Source organism: Dasypus novemcinctus, chromosome 21 (assembly GCF_030445035.2).
Source record: "Dasypus novemcinctus isolate mDasNov1 chromosome 21, mDasNov1.1.hap2, whole genome shotgun sequence".
Lineage (NCBI taxonomy): Eukaryota > Metazoa > Chordata > Mammalia > Cingulata > Dasypodidae > Dasypus > Dasypus novemcinctus.
This window is the reverse complement of record NC_080693.1, coordinates 43,878,459-43,898,515: the sequence shown is the minus strand read 5'-3', so window position 1 is coordinate 43,898,515 and position 20,057 is coordinate 43,878,459. Positions and strand designations below refer to the sequence as shown.

Below are 20,057 nucleotides of genomic sequence, written 5' to 3'. Positions count from 1 at the left end.
TTCTTTAAAATATGTTTAATGGTAAATAGCAAAAAGTACAACATTGACAGAGTTTTCAATGAATATAGATAAATTACAACTATAACATAAAGAGGGGAGGGTATAAGGACCTATATGGTGGTAAGGTTTCTACATTGTACTTAAAAATATTGATTCTAAGTATACTAAAATGTTATGTGTATCATAATTTCAAACACAAGCATTCATACTGCCAAAATATTTTGCCTCAAAGATTAAAATTTAAGTTTTTAACTTTCATAAGTGAGGTAGTAAATTTAGGGAAATAATTACACTAAAATGCTGTACTCTATTAGAACCATCTTACCAATATCTCTAAAATAATGAAAATAACATTATTCATTAAACCAGTTACCAAAACATACATATTACACAGGCTATGTTTTTTTTTATGAAAGCAGTGCTAGTCTACATTTTATATGACTGATGCTTTGCCATACAAGTAAGCCTGTGGGAAGCACATCCCTCAGTCCTGTGCAAGCCTTCAGATGACCACAGCCATGTTAGCATCTTAACTTGCAACCCCATGAGACCAAAATCCAGATAAGCTGCTACCAGATTCCTGACTCTCAAAAACTGTAGTGATATTAAGTATTTAAGATACTAAATGTTGGATTAACATTGCATACCACTGGGGTAACCTTGTATAACATGTTCAACTACTTCAAAGAATAGACCAGTCACAGATGTGGGAATACCCAGAGAACTCATTTTAACATTTGCAGCTATTTGTCTCAAACTAAAAAGGACTCCAAAGTTAGTTACTATTTGGTATGGAATTGCATTCCATTACACTAAAAAATAATTTGATTTATTGTCAGTGTAATTAACAGCACTGAATCATATGTGATTGTGATTGAAAGGGAAAGTTTAGGGTCATGTATGTCACTAAAACGGAAGCTACAGGATGAAACATGCGACTGTAAAACACAGTGAACCCTGCTATGGACAATGAGTGTTAATAGTACAAAGATAAGAATGTTCTTCTATGAACTAGAAAAAACAATGTGATGTAGAAAAAAATTAATGCTATGGCTTTCTATAAAAAGAGATTGAAAAAATAAAGATCACATAATCCATTACTAATCAAATGGGAAGTTTAATTTCATGTAATTATAGGATTTTTAAAAAATAATCACTGGCAGAAAAAGTAAAAAAGTAGCTATATGCATTTTCTTTAATATGCATTGAAATTTGCTGAATTTCTATTTGTTGTAGCTAGAATGGTCTCACAGGACAAGACAGAAAAACCCTTCACAGCAAATTTACTCCTAATTTCTGCTATGTCTCCTCCTTGGAAAGGGATTATAAAAATGAACTCTTCGGTACCCACAAAGCCTTTTATAAACCAACCACAGGGAAGTGGATGTGGCTCAAGCGACTGAGCTCCCGCCTTCCATATGGGAGGTCCTGGGTTCATTTCCCAGTGCCCCCTGGAAAAAATGAGCAAGAAAATAAGCAGTTGTGATAGGCTGGCACAGTGAGCTGACACAACAAGAAGACACAAAGAGGAAAAACAATGAGAGAGACAACAAAGCAGGGAGCAGAGGTGGCACCTCTTTCCCACATGGGAAGTCCTAGGTTTGGTTCCTGGTGCCTCCTAAAGAACAGACAGACACAAAGAGCAGACAGCAAGCACAAAACAGTGAGGGGTGGGGAGTGGTGGTAAATAAATAAATAAAAATAAATCTTAAGGTCCTGGGTTCAATCCCCAGTTCCAGTACCTCAAAATAAACAGACCAACAAAAAAAATCCACAAATAATGTTTAATTAGAGCACTGGTCCTCAATTGAATTTCCTATGGAAAACAGGTATGCTTCCAACTGCATAGTTCCTAGCATTTTGTATAATAAATGCTGAATGTGTGAATTTAACTCTTCAGTCTCTCAATAAGAGATCTTCTTACAAATTAATAAATTTTAAAAAATTTCTTATGTAGAACCTAATTTAGTATTTTAGCCTTTTCCTGTAAACCGAAGTATACACCCAGTCTTACGCATTTTTAACTATTAGGCAAAATTTAATCAAATGCTTTACATAAGCCATAACTAACCTAAACTCAATTTATTGTTGAATATTTAGCCTGTTCTCATGCATTCTATATAAAATAAAAATTCAAAGTGCAAAAATAAATATTATATGCATTTTAAGTTACCCTAAAGTATGATCATGGCACAACAGAAAGGTAATATATATCATTAAAATCAATGACAAAAATCCAGCAACATCAGGAACAGTTCACTGATTTATTAGATGAACATATTCTCATATATTCAATGGAAACTGTATGATATAAAATAATTTAAGAAATGTCAGGAATTAGCAGCACCATCCATTATTGAAATAGCAAGAAAAACTTCACATATTATAAGCCAACACTAGAAAGGAGTAACTACTTTAAGACCTAGTAATGCCTAGAATGACTGAGAAGGGCATTTTAAAAACCAAGTATACCTCCTTCTACTCCAAATCGTTCATGGAATATATATGATTAATATTTTAGAATAATGTTACTGAAATAAAGAGATACTGCATAGTATTTGAATGAGGACAAGGAGACTAACATAAGCTACTTTAGCATGGCTCAATACTTCTGCTTCTATGAAAACTTCAGTTCTGAATTAAGAAATTAGAAATATAAAATAAATTTAAGACACTAGTAGTCCCTAAGAAACATTAAGTGGAACACAGGTCACTATGAAAATACATCACTTTTCCAGTTTGCTTAACAATTTGGTTTAAAAAGTTGTATAGTTCTCATCACAAGTGGCTTATACAAATTTTTTAATAAGCGTTTTTTAAAAAGTTTAAACATATATCTAAAATTAAAAGGTTCTTTTGATTTTTTAAAAAACATTTAGCCCTATTGTCACAATTACTGTGTATCAGAGTAAGAGACTGGGTTTGTGTGAAGAATACAAATTTACACACAATTTACAGCAACTTATACCCTAACATCTACAAAATTCACATTTATAATACAAGCAAATACAAGGAAAGGATCTAACTGTTCAATTCCAAAAAGTCAAATTGTGGTACTCTTTATTTTCTCCACTTAAAAAAAAGTCCAATTCTGTACCAACTTCAAAAAGCCCTCATATATCCTAAGTTGGGGTAGGGGTAGAAGGCATTTTCCATATCCATTTCAGCAAACGCAAACAGTTTTCCTGTGCTGATGTAATAAAGAATTTCCAATTTTCTTCTGTCCCCTAAGTCTTCGTCGCATAGTAATTTTAACAGAGTTCTTTCTCTGCGAGGTTGTGGGGAGGCTTGCAGGCTGAGCACCACTACTTTGACTTAAACCATTTCGTCTATGCTTCTTCATAGGGGGACCAGAGTTAGATTCTTCTAATGTCCTTTTAAAGTTTGCTGGAGGGGTTCTTTCAACTTCTTGGGCTTTCATTTGACCAGGAGTTGTCATCTTCAAATTTTTTTGGTCCATGATATTGTTTGTTCCAAGGCCAACTGGCAGGCTATTATTCAAAGAATCATGTACTCTTAAAGTCAGGGTTTTAGTACAATTTTCTTCAAGTGGTTCTGTATCTTTTGAGGGTGTGACTACAGCCTGGACACTCCCTCGAGCTATCTCAGCTGGAACCTCTAGATAATTCTCCGAGAGGCCTTTACTAGGAACAAGGGCAGGTATATGGTCCTTAGAGTTCAGCTTTGGCCAGTGATCCATCTCCAGTGACTGAAAAAAAAAAAAAGGTAAATAAATTAAGAAACAATTTATCTTAGAATTCAACAAATCCATGGCATATGGTCTTAAGTTCCCTACAAAGCCATTAAGATGAAAAAAAATGGTATTTGTTCATACAGTCATTCATTCAACAGATATTTATTTACTGAACTATGTGTAAGGCTCTATTGTAGGCACCTGGGTGAGAAGATTGCAATATAAAATTAACAGTGACATTGAACCCTGCCTTCTGGGTTCGGGGAAATAAAATAATCTATCCAAGTGGGTTAAAATTCATGTGATCACAAGTATTTTCTGTCCAGTGGCATGTAACCAAAAAGAAGATACTTAAGGGAACAAGATTTCAAAATGACACTAAATCATAAGCACACATTTACTCTTCCACTGTCATAGTCTATTTACTCTGTACCTAAACATGGAGAAGATTAAGAATATCATATACCCTGCTTACATTTTTATTCTACATGTGGTAATAACCACTGATGAAATAGCTAAATTATTTTGCACAAAAGCCTTATTTTTCCATAGGGACCATGAAAAAATTACATTGAGAAGCCATTAACAAAATGCTAATGGCGTCCGTCTACCATAGGGGAGGTCCGCAGTTCAAACCCCGGGCCTCCTTGACCTGTGTGGAGCTGGCCATGCGCAGTGCTGATGCGCGCAAGGAGTGCCGTGCCACGCAAGGGTGTCCCCCGCGTGGGGGAGCCCCACGCGCAAGGAGTGCGCCCGTGAGGAAAGCCGCCCAGCGTGAAAAGAAAGAGCAGCCTGCCCAGGAATGGCGCCGCCCACACTTCCCCTGCCGCTGACGACAACGGAAGCGGACAAAGAAACAAGACGCAGCAAATAGACACCAAGAACAGACAACCAGGGGAGGGGGGAAAATTAAATAAATAAATCTTAAAAAAAAAAAAACAAAATGCTAATTTTCTAGCAATTCAGACAAATGCCTAACCTACATAAACAGATTTTTAATTATAACATAGGATGACCTAATTTTAAAAGGATATAAAAGATCAGGTTTCTACTCAAAGATATTAAGATTTGCAGATACTCATTCAAATCACTATAAAGCCAGAACAACCTTTTGACAAGCCAGTTAACTTAACCAACTGGGGGGTGGGGGAGAGATTTGGGGTGGTGGGGTGGTAAAAGGGGTTACACTAGGGCAAGTGAAAATTTTGATTTACATTTATTTGTTTCTTGATTCATTTCCTACTTTCCTGAATTCTAATTTCTGAATATTTAGTAATGTGGAAAACATGAAGTCCAACATTAAAGCAACTATGTCATAATGAAAACTCAGATGAATGTTGCTTTGTACCCACCCACCAAATACTACACACTATTCTATGATTTGAGAGAAGTGGGAGATATGGGACCTATTGAGTATGGTTGGTGGAACTCTCAGTTGAAGATACAAATGAAAAGCACGTGAAAAACTTTTTTTTTTAACTATACAGCTGATTCACATGTGTACCATGCTTTAGATATACTTCTCTAGATCTACATGAGAAGTTATCTATCTCCAAACAGATAAAAACATTCTTCCTATCAAACCCAAACCTTCCAAAGTATTAATATATTATAAAATGAGTGTTTTAATAATTTCTCAAGAAAATAACTGAAGCATAAATACCTCTCTCGCCCAGCTGTATAACATTTCCCTCACCTGGACACTCTTAATCAAAGTCATTAAAATATTCATCTATTCAGAAAAGTCCAGGCAACACTTTTTGTAGAGTGGTAAATAAAGAAGACATATTACCTGGTCTTCCTCTGACATAAAATTCCCTAGGACTAAAGACTTTAATGGCTCTGGAGTTTAAAGGAAAGGAAAAGTGAAGTTATCCAATATCTTATTTTTAAAAGTATTTCAACTTAATAGACATGAATGTGCCTTACTGAAAAAAATAAGTTGATTTTAGGTCCAATGGAGTTTAGAGATGAGACAAGGACACAGATATCCTATATCCTGATTGAATATTGCCCAAAAAACATGGTTTCTCCTTTTTATGAAGAATATACTCTATCTTTATTAAGTAATAGTTTCATTTTATTATTTTATACCACATGGTTTATTGAAAGCCCCATTATTCTTAACTGTTTTAACACTGACTAGATGTTAGGCAGCAACTTTTTCACAGAACCAATGTTGAAGAAAGGATAACAGAACAGTCTCTGCTCTAGAATATTTATATAAAGCTTTCAATAATTTAAATGAGAGTTGCAAGTTTATCCCTTTGCCATTAGGCTGATTAGAATGCTTAACCTTGTTACATCATATGTTCTGGCTTATCACAGAAAAAAATACCTAGTTAAAGCAATTGTCGACCAAGAGATGCCTGGTGCAGTGCTGCATGCCTATAGGCCCAGTTACTCGGGAGGCTAAGGCAGGAGATTCACTTGAGCCTACGAGTTCTGGGCTGCAGTGCGCTATGCTAATCGGGTGCCTGTACTAAATTGTGAACCAATAAGGTGACCTCCTGGGAGCGGGAGACCACCAGGTTGCTAAGGAGGGGTGAACTAGCCCAGGCTGGAAACGGAGCAAGTCAAAACTCCCATGCTGATCAGTAGTGGGATCAAGCCTGTCAATAGTCACTGCACTCCAGCCTGAGCAACATAGAGAGACCCCGTCATTTTTGCCCCTGCCAATTTAAGGAACAACTCAACGTCTGTCACAAACCTTGTACCTGAGCAATAGCTTCAAAGCTCTGAATTAGACACTCTACTTCCATATGTATAAAAAAGAGCTTTCCAATCTATAGATCACAAATGGAGAGGGATAAGAGAGAGAGAATGCTGCTCTAATATAGGAAAATCATTTGTAACAAGAACCAAGACCCAGATCAATTGTGTACACAGAAGACTTCCTCTGCCAAATAATCAAGTCACTAATTTAGACAAGAAAAAGGTACTCATCAAGCCATTTATAGGATTAGAACATATTGCTGAAACATGGACAAGGTTATAAGTTAGATGGAGTTCCTTAATAAAAGAAAAACAATGGGACGATTTCAAAATTAACACAATTTATTGTAATTTCTGTTGTGCTATATCTTTTTAAAATCACATATTATTATTCTGATACTACAGATACGCTGGCTTCTCTTCCCCCACTTCCTCCTTGAAATTTTCCTTTTCTTTCTCTTTTTACTTGCATTCTGTGGGAATACATTGCATCTGTTAGCACAGGCATGTGTTTTTTTAGATTCACCCCAAATAAATGACTTGCATTGTTAAACCCTATTCCATTTCATAAAACATTTATGTGATATTGATTACTCCCCCCAAAAAATACTTGAAAGTTCAACAGATATTTTATGGAGAAAGGTCTATCAGCAACAAGATCAAAGTTAATTGTGACTAATGAACTGCATGTTCTAATTGGCCAAAATAAAAATCTTCAAAATGTTCATGAGTTCACTGCTTCAGAGATCAACTTGGTCCATCTATCCTATTATCTAATATTAAACAACTAATCACAAATTGTGCCTAGAACACAACTAAAACTAAGTTAACTACTGATTTTTCTATATATTTCTTTCCAGGAGGTGTGGGGGACTGAACCCAGTACCTTGTAAATGGGAAGCAGGAGTTCAACCACCGAGCTACACCCTTTCCCCTCCTATAGTTCTAACTTTTGAAACACAGCAAATTTAGTTCTGTCCTAAAGAAAGGATGGAAAAGAAATGCTTGCCATAGTAATCTATGTCTTGAGGAATTTCAACTACATCCAACTCCAAAGAAAGATCTGACTACTATTTTGTTAGGACTCAAACAGAAGTTGAGATGTTTAGAGACAAATCTAGACTCAAATACCTAGTCTAAATGAGCTTAAGTCTTAAAAACCATTCAAAATTAATCAAAATGTCATATTTATCTAGTTCTTACTAAATAAGGGATTAACTGTAACAATGAAATAAAGCAGATGTATTTGTGATTGCCTTCAAGTTAATTAAGGTAAACAAAACAAAAACCAATTTCTTGGGTAGAAATTTGCCCTAGTTACTTACCAGGTAAGAGCCAACAATACTAATTATTCTGAACAGCTCTAAATATTTTCCCATATTTGGCAGGACCAACTGGTTAACAACCAACTATACCTGTATATAAAAAGTGTATACATATGCCTGTTTAATTTTACTTTGGTATTATTATTAGACAAGTCATTATTTCTCAGGATTTTAGAAATAATTTTTAAAACATATACTTTATATACAATTTACATATAGTTTTAATACACGAATCCAGTAGGCTGTAATAATTTTTATTTCAGATGAACATTAAGAATATTTATTCCTGGGGAGCAGATGTGGCTCAAGCCCTTGAGTGCCTGTTGCCCACAGGCATTCAGTGCCTCCTAAAAAAAAAAAAAACTAAAACAACAAGCAAACAAATGACAAAACCACCTCAGGGGAGCCTATGTGGTTGAGTGCCTGCTTCCTACAAAAAGAGGTCCTAAGTTCAATCCCTGGGGAATGGAGGAGGGAGGAATGGAAGGAATAAAGAATATTTACTCCTATCAAAATACCTTCTTGTCCCTTCATCCTTATCCCACCCAAATGTCTCTTTCTCTATGCTGTCTAATAGTCAATGATTCAGACATTAGGAAACATAAAACTAGTAAATCTATTCGCTACTCAGAAATAGGCAATTACTCAAAGGAACACAAGCACATTCACAGCTTTGAAAAGAGAATGAAGAATCTTCAAAAAGTTTCAATTTGCATTGTGACTCAAAAATTTGAAAGAAAGCTTGCCAAGAAATTCCTTTTAAAAAATTAGTACAAAATAATAATTTGTAAATTTCTAAATCATTTCATTAAGATTTCATTAAGGAAAATTAAATTGCCATATATACGTAAAGTGAAAGGAAATAAAGCAGTAATAATAAAATTCCAAGTACTGACTACAGGAACATAATACCCAAATTAAAGTTCTTTATACTCTGTAGCTTTGATACTTAAGATTGCCTGAATACAAGATATAAAATTCTGCAATATTTCCCTTTTTAAATGATCATTCTTTAATCAAATTCTCAAAAGGCCAGGTTTATTACCAATTTTGGAAACAATATGTTGAGTGAAGCAAGCAAGACACAAAAGAACAAATACTGTATGACTGCATTACTACGAACCAAATATATTGTATAACGTTGTATGATAAAAATAAAGTTAAAAAAATTGGAATCAAAACATAAATAAGCGGGGTGGGTTATGGGGTATATGGCAACCTCATTTTTTTTGGTAACGTTTTGTGTGATCTATGTATCTTTAAAAATTAATTTTAAAAATACTAAAAAAAAAAAAAAAGACCAAAAAACAAAACAGAAGTAGTATTTGACTTCTTAGCATGTCATTGAAGGGAGATATGATACCCATTTAAATTTGATTATTTTACAGCATATCCTAAACTCATTCAGTATTAACACATATAAAAAATTAGAATGATGTAGTACAAGAATATTGTCAACAATGAAGATGAATGTTAAAGTTTTGGAAAAAATGCATCATGAATTGTAACTTGAAAAATTTTCATACCAGTTCTAAGGTATGATATCCTGAAGTCCACTCCAATGTTGATTTTCTATGATCTTATTCAAACTCCTTATCTCTCCATCTTACTATTTATAAATAGGAATAATAATATCTGCACTATTTACTTCTCCAGGTAATGAAGTTCAAATGAAATATTAAATATGAAAGTATTTTATAAAATTTTTAATGCTTTATAAATGCTCACAGAATTATAAGGGGATCAATAAAATTTCAAATATTAATATTCCTCTAAGGCCGAATCTAATCAGCTTTTGTTTTTTCATTTTCTTTTATTATTTTTTTTTAAGACACATAAATCACACAAAACTAATCACTTTTCAATTAAGTACTTTGGGGAAGCGGATTTGGCTCAACAGATAGAGCATCCGCCTACCACATGGGAGGTCCAGGGTTCAAACCCAGGGCCTCCTGACCTGTGTGATGAGCTGGCCCATGCTCAATGCTGATGCGTGCAAGAAATGCCCTGCCATGCAGGGGTGTCCCCCACGTAAGGGAGCCCCACGCACAAGGAGTGCGCCCTGTAAGGAGAGCCACCCAGTGCAAAAAAAGTGCAGGCTGCCCAGGAATGGCGCCACACATATGGAGAGCTGACACAGCAAGATGACGCAACAAAGAGAGACACAGATTCCCAGTGCCGTTGAAAAGAATAGAAGCAGACACAGAAGAACACACAGCAAATGGACACAAAGAGCAGACAACTGGGGGGTGGGGAAGGAGAAGGGGAGAGAAATAAAAAATAAATCTTGAAAAAAAAATATATTTTGTACATAGCTGGCACTCATATTAGTACTGGTTTGAAGATGACTCTCTGGCAAGTTAAATCACAAAGCTTCATCACTTTCTTGAACTTAGTACTAAGTTCTCTTATGTAAAGAATCTGAAAGCTCTTTTAAGGTAACACTAGCCAAAAAAATTGTGAAAGTGCAACTAAAAATATTATAGAACTATATACCTTGACTTGCAGTATAGAACAAGGGGAAGGAGTCATCACGCATGTCTCTTGACTATTATAGGAGGGGCTATCAGTCAGGTTCAGATAGAGCTCATCTTCATTGGTGCTCTGATTGTCCACTCCTGGAGAAATGCAGATTACTATAGCACTAGTATTATCTGCTCGCAGCATACGCTGCCTCCAGCGGCCTAGCGCTCGATTCACAAGCATTTTGGCACAAGATTGTCCATGCTCACCCTGTATTAAAAGAATAAGGAGAAAGAAGTTAACAAATAAGATTAAGTCATACTAAATATCAAATTTAATATCAATGTTAACACGCTAGTGCTAGAATTTTTAAAAAATAATAAAATAATTAGCTAGTAATTAAATTTTACCTATTTATTTATTTATTAGGTATCGGGGCCAGAGATTGAATCTGGGGCCTCGTATGCAGGAAGCCGAGCTCAATCACTGAGCCACATTGGCTCCCCTGAGTTGGTTTTTTCGTTTGCTTGCTGTTTTGTTTTTCAATTTATTGAAATATATCACTCATACATAAACATACTTAAGTAATAAGTGTATAATACTTGTGAACTTACACACTAAATATATATAACATCAAACAAACATATATAACATCTCACTCTACCACCAATAATTTGCATTGTTTTTAAATTTTTTTAACTAATGATTAAAGAGCATTGTCAAAATATTATTACTAAACAAAGTAGTTTTCCCCTACCCAATCCAATTGTTATTATCTTTATATCATTTATATATGAAGATACATAAACAATTAAGTGTATAGTAAAAGTTGTGAACTTACAAAGCAAACATGCATAACATCATACAGGGGTCCCATACATCAACCCTCCACCAACACCTTGCATAGTCATGAGACGTTTGTTACAAACTATGACAGAACACTGTCAAAATCTTTCTACTAATCATAGTCCTTATCTTACATTTGGTGTGTTTTTCCCCCAATCTACCCTATTATTATTTTTTAAATAAAATTTTTTATGATAAGTTCTAAACTTATAAAACAATCATGCACATGTGCAGAATTCCCAAACAACACCCCTCCATCAACACACTGACATTAGCTACAGATAAAATAATATCATCTGACTGTTACCATGTCCATAGTGTACATTTGGCTCACATTTTCCACACTGCCTCAGTATCAACACAGTACATCTTTTGCATAGATGCAAGATTATATTATTACTACTAACCACAGTCTATAGGTCACTCCAGCTGTATTTTTCCCATGCTTCACATTCCCATCACCCTGCAGTATGATATACATTTGTTCTAGATAACAAAGGACACTCTTGCATCTGTACCATGAACCACAATTCTCACCCACCTCTTGGTTTACTGTGCTATCCAGTTCCTAGATTATTCTCAAGCATTCTATCAATTGACATTTACATAACTAGACTACCATTTTCAGTCACATCGCCATTTATAAACTAGCTGTTTCTCACTGTATGTTACCATCCACTCTATACATTTCCACAATTTTACTGTAAAGCTAATTAAAACTTCTACATACATTAAACATCAGTATTACACTCAGTCCTTCTCTTATCTCCTTTAAGAATCCATCACCTACCACCAGGTCTTGAAAATACTTTCCCACAATTTCTTCTAGAAGTTTTATGGTTCTTGCTTTTTAGTTTTTTTTAATCCATTTTGAGTTAATTTTTGGAAAAGGTGTGAAATAGGGGTCCTCTTTCCTTCTTTTAGCTCTGGGTGTCCAATTTTTTCAGCACCATTTGTTGAATGGATTGTTCTGCCTGAGCTGTTAGTTTGACAGGCTAGTCAAAAATCACTTGACCATACGTGTGAGGGTCTATTTCTGAACCATAAATTTGGTTCCACTGGTCTATTGTGTTTGTCTTTAGGCCAGTACCATGTTGTTGTTATTGTTTTAAAGATTTATTTTATTTATTTCTCCCCCCTCCCACCCCAATTGTCTGTTCTCTGTGTCCATTTGCTGCATGTTCTTTTTATCCACTTCTGTTGTTGTCAGCAGCATGGGAATCTGTGTTTCTATTTTCTTGCGACATCTTGCTGCGTCAACTCTCCGTGTGTGCGGCCCCATTCTTGGGCAGGCTGAACTTCTTTCGCACTGGGCGGCTCTCCTTACGGGGTGCACTCCTTGCACGTGGGGTTTCCCTACGTGAGAGGCACCACTGTGTGGCATGGCACTCCTTGCAAAAGCGCATCAGCACTGCACATGGGCCAGCTCCACACGGGTCAAGGAGGCCTGGGGTTTGAACCGCAGACCTCCCATGTGATAGATGGACGCCCTATCCACTGGGCCAAGTCCGCTTCCCTACCATGTTGTTTTTACCACTATAGGCAGGTATTATGATTTAAAGTCTGGAGATGAGGGTTTACTTTTCTTTTTTATGATGTTTCTGGCTATTCAGGACTCCTTACACTTCCAAATAAATTTAAATGATCACGTTTTCAATTTTTTCTTTAATGCTGGTGTTATTTTTATCAGGGTTGCATTAAATCTGTATATCAATTTGAGTAGAATTGACATCTTAATAATATTTAGTCTTCCAATTCATGAGCATGGAATGTTCTTCCAGTTTTAGGCTTTTAAAATTTGTTTTAACATTGAGTTGCAGTTTTCTGAATACAAGTGCTTTACATCATTGGTTACTTTTATTCCTGACTATTTGAGTTTCATCTGTCATATTTTATTTTCATCACTCTTTTGACACCTTTAGTTACTTTTATTGATATAATCTTCATTTCTAGACTCTCTTCCAGGCCTCTCTTTCCTGTCTTTACTTTTCAGCCTGTAGCACACCCTTTAGTATTTCTTGAAATTCTGGTCTCTTGCTTAGAAATTTTCTCAGTTTCTGTTTTCTGTGAATATTCTAATTTCGCCCTCATTTTTGAAAGACAGTCTTGCTGGATATAAGATTCTTGGCTGCAAGTTTTTCTCTTGTAGTATCTTAAATCTCTCAGACCACTGTCTTCTTGCCTCCATGGTTTCTGGTGAGAAATCAGCACTTAATCTTATTGGATATCCCTGATATGTTATGCATAGCTTTTCTCGTGCTGCTCTCAGAATTATCTCTGTCTTTGGCCTTTGACAATCTGATGAGTATGTGTCTTGGAGTTAGTCTATTTGGATTTTTTTGGATGGGAGTATGTTGTGCTTCTTGGACAGGGATATCTATGTCCTTCAATAAGGTTGGGAAATTTTCTACCATTATTTCTTCAAATATTCCTTCTGCTGCTTTTCCCTTCTCTTCTCCTTCTGGGACACCCATGACACGTATGTTTGCATGCCTATTGCTGTCACTGATTTCCCTGAGACCTTGTTCAATTTTTTCCATTTTTTTCTTCATCTGTTCTTTTGTATGTTCACTTTCAGAGGCCATTTCTTCAAGTTCACCAATCCTTTCTTCTGCCTCCTCAGATCTATTATCCGATTCCAGTGTTTTATTTAAATTTCATTGATTGCACCTTTCATTCCCATAAGATCTGCTCTTTTTCTATGTATGCTTTCAAATTCTTCTTTGTGCTCATCCAGTGTTTTCTTAATACCCTTAATCTTTTTAGCCATCTCATTGAATTTATTAAGGAGATTTGTTTGAACATCTATAATGAGTTGTCTCAACTCCTTTATGTCATCTGGAGGCCTATCTTATTTCTTTAACTGGGCCATAGCTTCCTGTTTCTTGGTGTGGATTCTAATTTTTGGTTGGTGTCTTTGCATCTGGATTCCTAGAGATATTTATTCTGGGTGCAGTTTTTCTCTTTAGTTTAGGACTTCCTATCATTTCTCCCTTGCTGGTTGTGCAGTAGGAGCCAAGCATGTAGTTGGTGCTGTAAGCTGTAGAGGCTCTAGCTGCCCTCATTGCACCAGGGACTAATGAAGCTTCTTCCAACTTACTCTTTTGCCAGGGGTAGGGACAGAGTCACAGCTATGTGGAATAATCCATGTGCAGGCCTAGACTGTAGTTGCCCAGAGAGACTGATGAAGCGTCACATCCCTTTCTCCCCTGCTTGGGCCAGGGATGGAGCTGCAGGTGCAGGCAGCAATTTATTCAGTGTGGGTCCAAGAGGACCACAGTTGCCCTGGTAACATCTGATTTTCAATCTATGGCAGCCAAAGTTACCTGCAGTTACCTATATAGGCCGGTGCAGGGCTCCTCAGCCCCCTCCCCACCAGAGGCAGGGCTGAAGCCTAGGCAGGCTGCAGGCTGATCTGAATGAAAGAAACTGGTTCCGGCCTACACTGAGCATTTCAGTCAGCCCAGCTGTCCCTCAGGCTGGGGGCAGAGTCAGAATGGCAGCTACTGGCCTCTTTCTGACTTGAGCTGGTTCACACCCCCCTGTTCTCAGGGTTACCTCTTAGCCAGCCAAGGCTACCAATCAGTAGCCGAAATCAGCAGCCAACCATTTCCTCCTTCCGTTTCTGGGAAATGGAGCTTCCAATTCCCGTCACAGAACAGCTAGAGTAGGATAATCACCGGCCTCCATGGTTTGGATGGTAATTTCCCAGAGAGGCTTGTGCAGGTCCCCATAGCTTCCTCCCTCCTGGAGGTGGCACTGGGACCTAGGCTAGACCTGCAATATGATCTGGATGGAATAAGCCGGTCCCCACCAGCACTGGGTTTCTCAGTCCACCCTGCTTCCCCTCGTGCCAGGCGCGGAGTTAAGATGGCAGCTCCTGGCCTCTGTCTGACTTGGACAGGCTCAAGCTTTAGCTGTTCTCAGGATTATAGTGTAGCCCACTGAGTTTCCTCATCAGTAGCTGAAATTGGTGCCCAATCATCTCTTCCTCTCCCGTTTTGGGGAAGTGGAGCTTTCGATTCCAGCCATGAAACAGCTCCCAAGGCGGTTTGTGCCTCCAGTGGAGGATGGGCACCAGCCTCCACAGTGTGAAGCACTCTACTTACGAGTCTTCTCTGCAGATGGGCAGTCTCCTCCTTCTACTCCTTCAAAGATGTTGCAGGGTGCTCTTCTGGTCGTCTGGAGCCCCCAAACAGGTGCTTCAGCTAGCTCCAAAGAGTTCTGGGTGTTTGCTAACTGCCCTGTAGTAGAAGTTGACTCTAGGAGCTCCTTACCCTGACGCCAGCTTGCTGGTTGTTCCTGTTGTTTGTTTTTATTTTTAAGAGGTATCAGGGACCGAACCCAGGACCTCCCATGTGGGAAGCAGACACTCAACTGCTTGAGCCATATATGCTCCCACCTATTTATTTTTATGATTTTGGTAACAGGAAACTCAGTCTCCACTGTAACTTTAATTAAGAACGTATATAAACTTTAAGGAACCACAGTGGTTGAGCATCTGCTACCCATGTATGAGGCCCCAGTTCCTCCAAATAAATAAATAAATAAATAAATAAATAAATAAATAAATAAATAAATAAATAAATAAGAATATGAACAATATTGGAAACATGGAAATATTTGGCTCTTAAATATATGCACAAGGGAAGTGGACTTGGCCCAACAGATAGGGCGTCCGCCTACCACATGGGAGGTCCAGGGTTCAAACCCACGGCCTCCTGATCCATGTGATGAGCTGACCCACAAGCTGTACTGATGTGCACAAGGAATGCCGTGCCACACAGGGGTGTCCCCTGTGTAGGGGAGCCCCACGTGTAAGGAGTGTTCCCCATAGAGAGAGCTGCCCAGCGTGAAAAAAAGTGCAGGCTGCCCAGGAATGGCGCCACACACATGGAGAGCTGATGCAGCAAGGTGACGCAATAAAAAAGAGACACAGGGACACGGACTTGGCCCAGTGGTTAGGGCATCCGTCTACCACATGGGAAGTCCGCGGTTCAAACCCCGGGCCTACTTGACCCGTGTGGAACTGGCCCATGCACAGTGCTGATGCGCGCAAGGAGTGCCGTCCACGTACGGGTGTCCCCCGCATAGGGGAGCCCCACGCACAAGGAGTGCGCCCATAAGGAGAGCCGCCCAGCACGAAAGAAAGTGCAGCTTGCCCAGGAATGGCGCCGCACACACTTCCCCTGCCACTGACGACAACAGAAGCGAACAAAGAAACAAGACGCAGTAAACAGACACAGAGAACAGACAACCGGGGGAGGGGGGAGGAATTAAAAATAAATAAATCTTAAAAAAAAAAAATCCCACTGAATAGTATGTTTTTGAGTGGTTGGGATGGAAAGGTTTATATTGTATATATGTTTCCACAATTAAAAAATTAAATAAAAAAGAGTGATTAAAATAGATAATGACCATTAAATGCAATATGTGATCAGGGACAGGATCTACTAATGGAGGAGAAAAGTCTCAAAAGGACATTATTGGTAATATTCTGTCATCAATTGTAACATAAGTACCACACACTAATAAAAAATGTTAAAAGCAGAATGGTTATCTGGGAACTCTGTATTTTCTACATGATCTTTTAGTTAACTTACAAGTTCCCTAATAAAAAAATATAATTTAAAAAAGGGCATCATTGGGACATAAGAAAAAAATGGAATGTAGAGTATAAGCTTTATATCAATGTTACATTTCTTTAACTTGATAACTACACTTAAGGTGGTTACATAAATGAAGTATTATGTGTTTGAGGATTATGATGTGTGCAAGCTGTTTTCAAATGTTCAGAAAATAAATAGAGTAAAATTAGTGGATCTCAGTGTCTGAGTGGTTGGGTGGGGATATGCTGGAGTTCGGTATGGGGCTTGTATTATTTCTGCAACTGTTGTGTAAATGTGAAATTATTTCTAAATAAAATGGTTAAAGAAAAAAATATCTAACATTACCTCATTGAGGACTTACTGAAGGACTCCCTCAGCTTTCACTTTGTCAGTGTGCCTCTGCTTCCCTTCCCAACAGTCTTCCTGAAAGAGTAATCTATATAAGCTATCTCTACTTCCTTACTTGCATTTTTTCATTAGTCCACTAGTATTCTGCTTACCTAGGATGCCTTAATATTGCGCCCTCTTCCATTCTTCTACCACACATTTGCGTTAAGTAATCTTGTATATTGTCACAGCTTTACCTAATACCTGTTAACTCTCACATTAATATTCCCAGGCTTCTTTCTCAAATATTTATAAATACCTACTTAATACATACCTGAATGAACCACAGACACCTATAAGACAACATGCCTACAATTAATTAATTATCCCTCACCCCAGCAAAAACTGTGTCTTTTCTTGATAATAACTATCAATCACCAGAGTCAGAGATTTGGGTGTCATTCTATTCTCTCTCCTTATAAACACAAGTCCTGTCACTTCTGCTACCCATATATTTATTCTATTCTTTTGTGCTGCTTATTTATTTTTAGCTATCACTGCCTTAGTTCAAGCTTGAAATTTTTTTTTTTTTTAAATAAAAGCAACCTCTAAAGAGGAAACCTAATGGGTAATAAAATGAAACCAGTTAACTGACAATAAGAAAGAATTAACATGTGAAGAGAGGGGAATGGACCTTATAACTATGACTCCACTCAAAGTTCATCTTCTCTTGGGGATCCTTCACAATTCATTGCTAACATCCACTTTTTCATTAACAACCTTAACAGCGGTTTAATTTTGTTAAGAAGCTCCATGGTTTTCCTATACCTTCTAATAAACAAATTTCCTACCTTCTATATTTTATCTTCCACACTGAAAGACAAGCGTTTGAAAATGCACATGCAAAATGTACCTTTTCAATAATTCTCCAGTGCCTGATGATAAAAACCTAACTTCCATAAAAGCCCATTCAAACTTTTTTGTCTCATCTCCCATCACTTCCAAGGCATCCAACCTATTGTCCAGTCACACCAAGTCACTCATGAAACCTGAATGTCATATTTTCTCGCCTCCTTGACTTTACACATTCTATTTCCTTGCCTGAAAAGAGAGCTTCTGTCTTCTCTCTTTATTGATTTATCTGGTAAGTTCGGCCCTACCTTAAGACTTGCTCAAATATCACTCTCCTCCATGAAACTCCCTTATGTAGTCTTCCCAAGTTTCCTATATTCTCCCTCTCAGATCTCAACAATTGTTCTAAATATTTTATATGAATGTTTCCCTTAACATTCATTCCCAAAACACTTTAAAATTTTTTTTTTATTTTTAAGGAAGCTTTAGATTACATAAATGTTACATTCAAAATATAGGGGAAGGGATGATGTGGGAAAGGGAGGTGATACATAGGAATCTCATAATTTCTATGTAACTTTTCAGTAATCTAAAATCTCTTTAAAAATAAAATTTACTATATTAAAAAAGCATACAGTTTTACATTATGCAATTCAACATAAATATGCTAAGTGCATTTTATGGCTAAACTATGTACTTGGGGTAAGGACTATCTGGATGAATGAGATAAGCATCTATACTCGTGGAATTTAAACTGTATCATCAGCCAAATCACTTTGATATATAAGAACTAAATAAGGGCATGATCAAACAAAGAGCACAAAAATAGAAGCAATTCCACAGTAGATTTATAGGCAAAATAAATGAATTTAATAATGTATAGTATTTATCAATTTGGAAATTATTCATTACAAATATGTATTTGTACTATTTACTGTATGAGAGACATTTTGTGTCTATATACCTATACCTACAGTATTTATAATCAGTCTCAAAGGGGATATATTAATATTATCAGAGATTTTCAAAGTGAAATTAGCAGTAATCAATAAAATTTGAATTTGCTTAAACCAATATATAGGGGATTCCCATATACACCACCCCCACATACATACTTTCCCCCATTAACAATATCTTTTCATTAGTGTGGTATATTTGTTACAATTGATGAACATACATTGAAGCACTGCTACTAACCATGGAATTTGGTTTACATTATAGTTTACACTTTAGACCACACAATTTTATAGGTTTTGACAAAATGTATAATGGCCTGTATCCATCACTGCAATGTCATGCAGGACAATTCTAATGTCCCAAAAATGCCCCATGTTACACCTGTTCTGTCCTCTCCTTCCCCTCACAGAACCTCTGGTGGCCACTGCCTATATATCAATGATACAATTTCTTCCATTTCTAGAACAATAAGTCTACTTTAGTCTACAGCTGCATTCCTGCCTTATGTCCAAATGCTTTTTTGTTATTCATAAAAAGATTCTCCTAAATCCACTACAAACTGGCTTTTGTCCCAATCATGCCACTGAAATGGCTCTCTGTCGCAGATTAGTAAGGAATTCCAAATCCAATAGACAAAATATGTTTATTTAATCTTTCTTTGGTATCTGATATCAATGATTAGTGAAAAGGCAACATGGTAAGTCCTTAAGATGTCAAACTGAACCAAGACATGATTCTTAGCTTTAAAGAATTCACAATATACAATTGATATTTATATACCTTAATTGTAATAATATGTTAAGTGCTGAGCAGTAACCATATTCTGTTTGCCTTTGCATCCCCCATGCCTAGTTCCTATTGTGTAAATTCAATAAATGAATGGAGACAATATTATACAAGTTCACTCAAATTGCCTTTACACCTGGAATAATAGCTTTACCATTTCTCATATTAGAGAAAAATTATCTTTTCCAAGGAAAACCCTCCCCTTGTACTTTTAATTCTAGTCATTTCCATGTGCTCTGGGGGCTTTTACTCCATCAATATCCCTTTTTCTCACTGTTGATCTTTCTCTTAAGACCCCTTTCAAGACTTTTACTATTACTTTCAGGCTAACAATGCATGCTGGCTTCTATTTTTGAAAAAGTACTTCACCATTTGCAACCTGCTTTCTGTTCTCATCACTTCTATCGAAATTCTTCACCATGAAGGACACTAATAAAAGATCCTAACAGTTAAAAGTCAATACCCTGTTCTCATTAATCTGTC

General features: G+C 36.9%; 1 protein-coding gene across 1 annotated transcript in view; it reads right to left on the bottom strand.

Moving 5' to 3' along the window:
- The window catches only part of PPM1D (protein phosphatase, Mg2+/Mn2+ dependent 1D), a 101,148-nt gene continuing 81,091 nt past the window's right edge, over positions 1–20,057 (bottom strand). Inside the window, exons 5-6 of the mRNA XM_004450305.4 lie at positions 10,231–10,467; positions 1–3,709 (exon numbers count right to left, since the gene is read on the bottom strand). Of these exons, the coding sequence (XP_004450362.1) occupies positions 3,164–3,709; positions 10,231–10,467 (783 nt within the window). The 3' untranslated portion in view covers positions 1–3,163. The remainder of the gene's footprint in view (positions 3,710–10,230; positions 10,468–20,057) is intronic.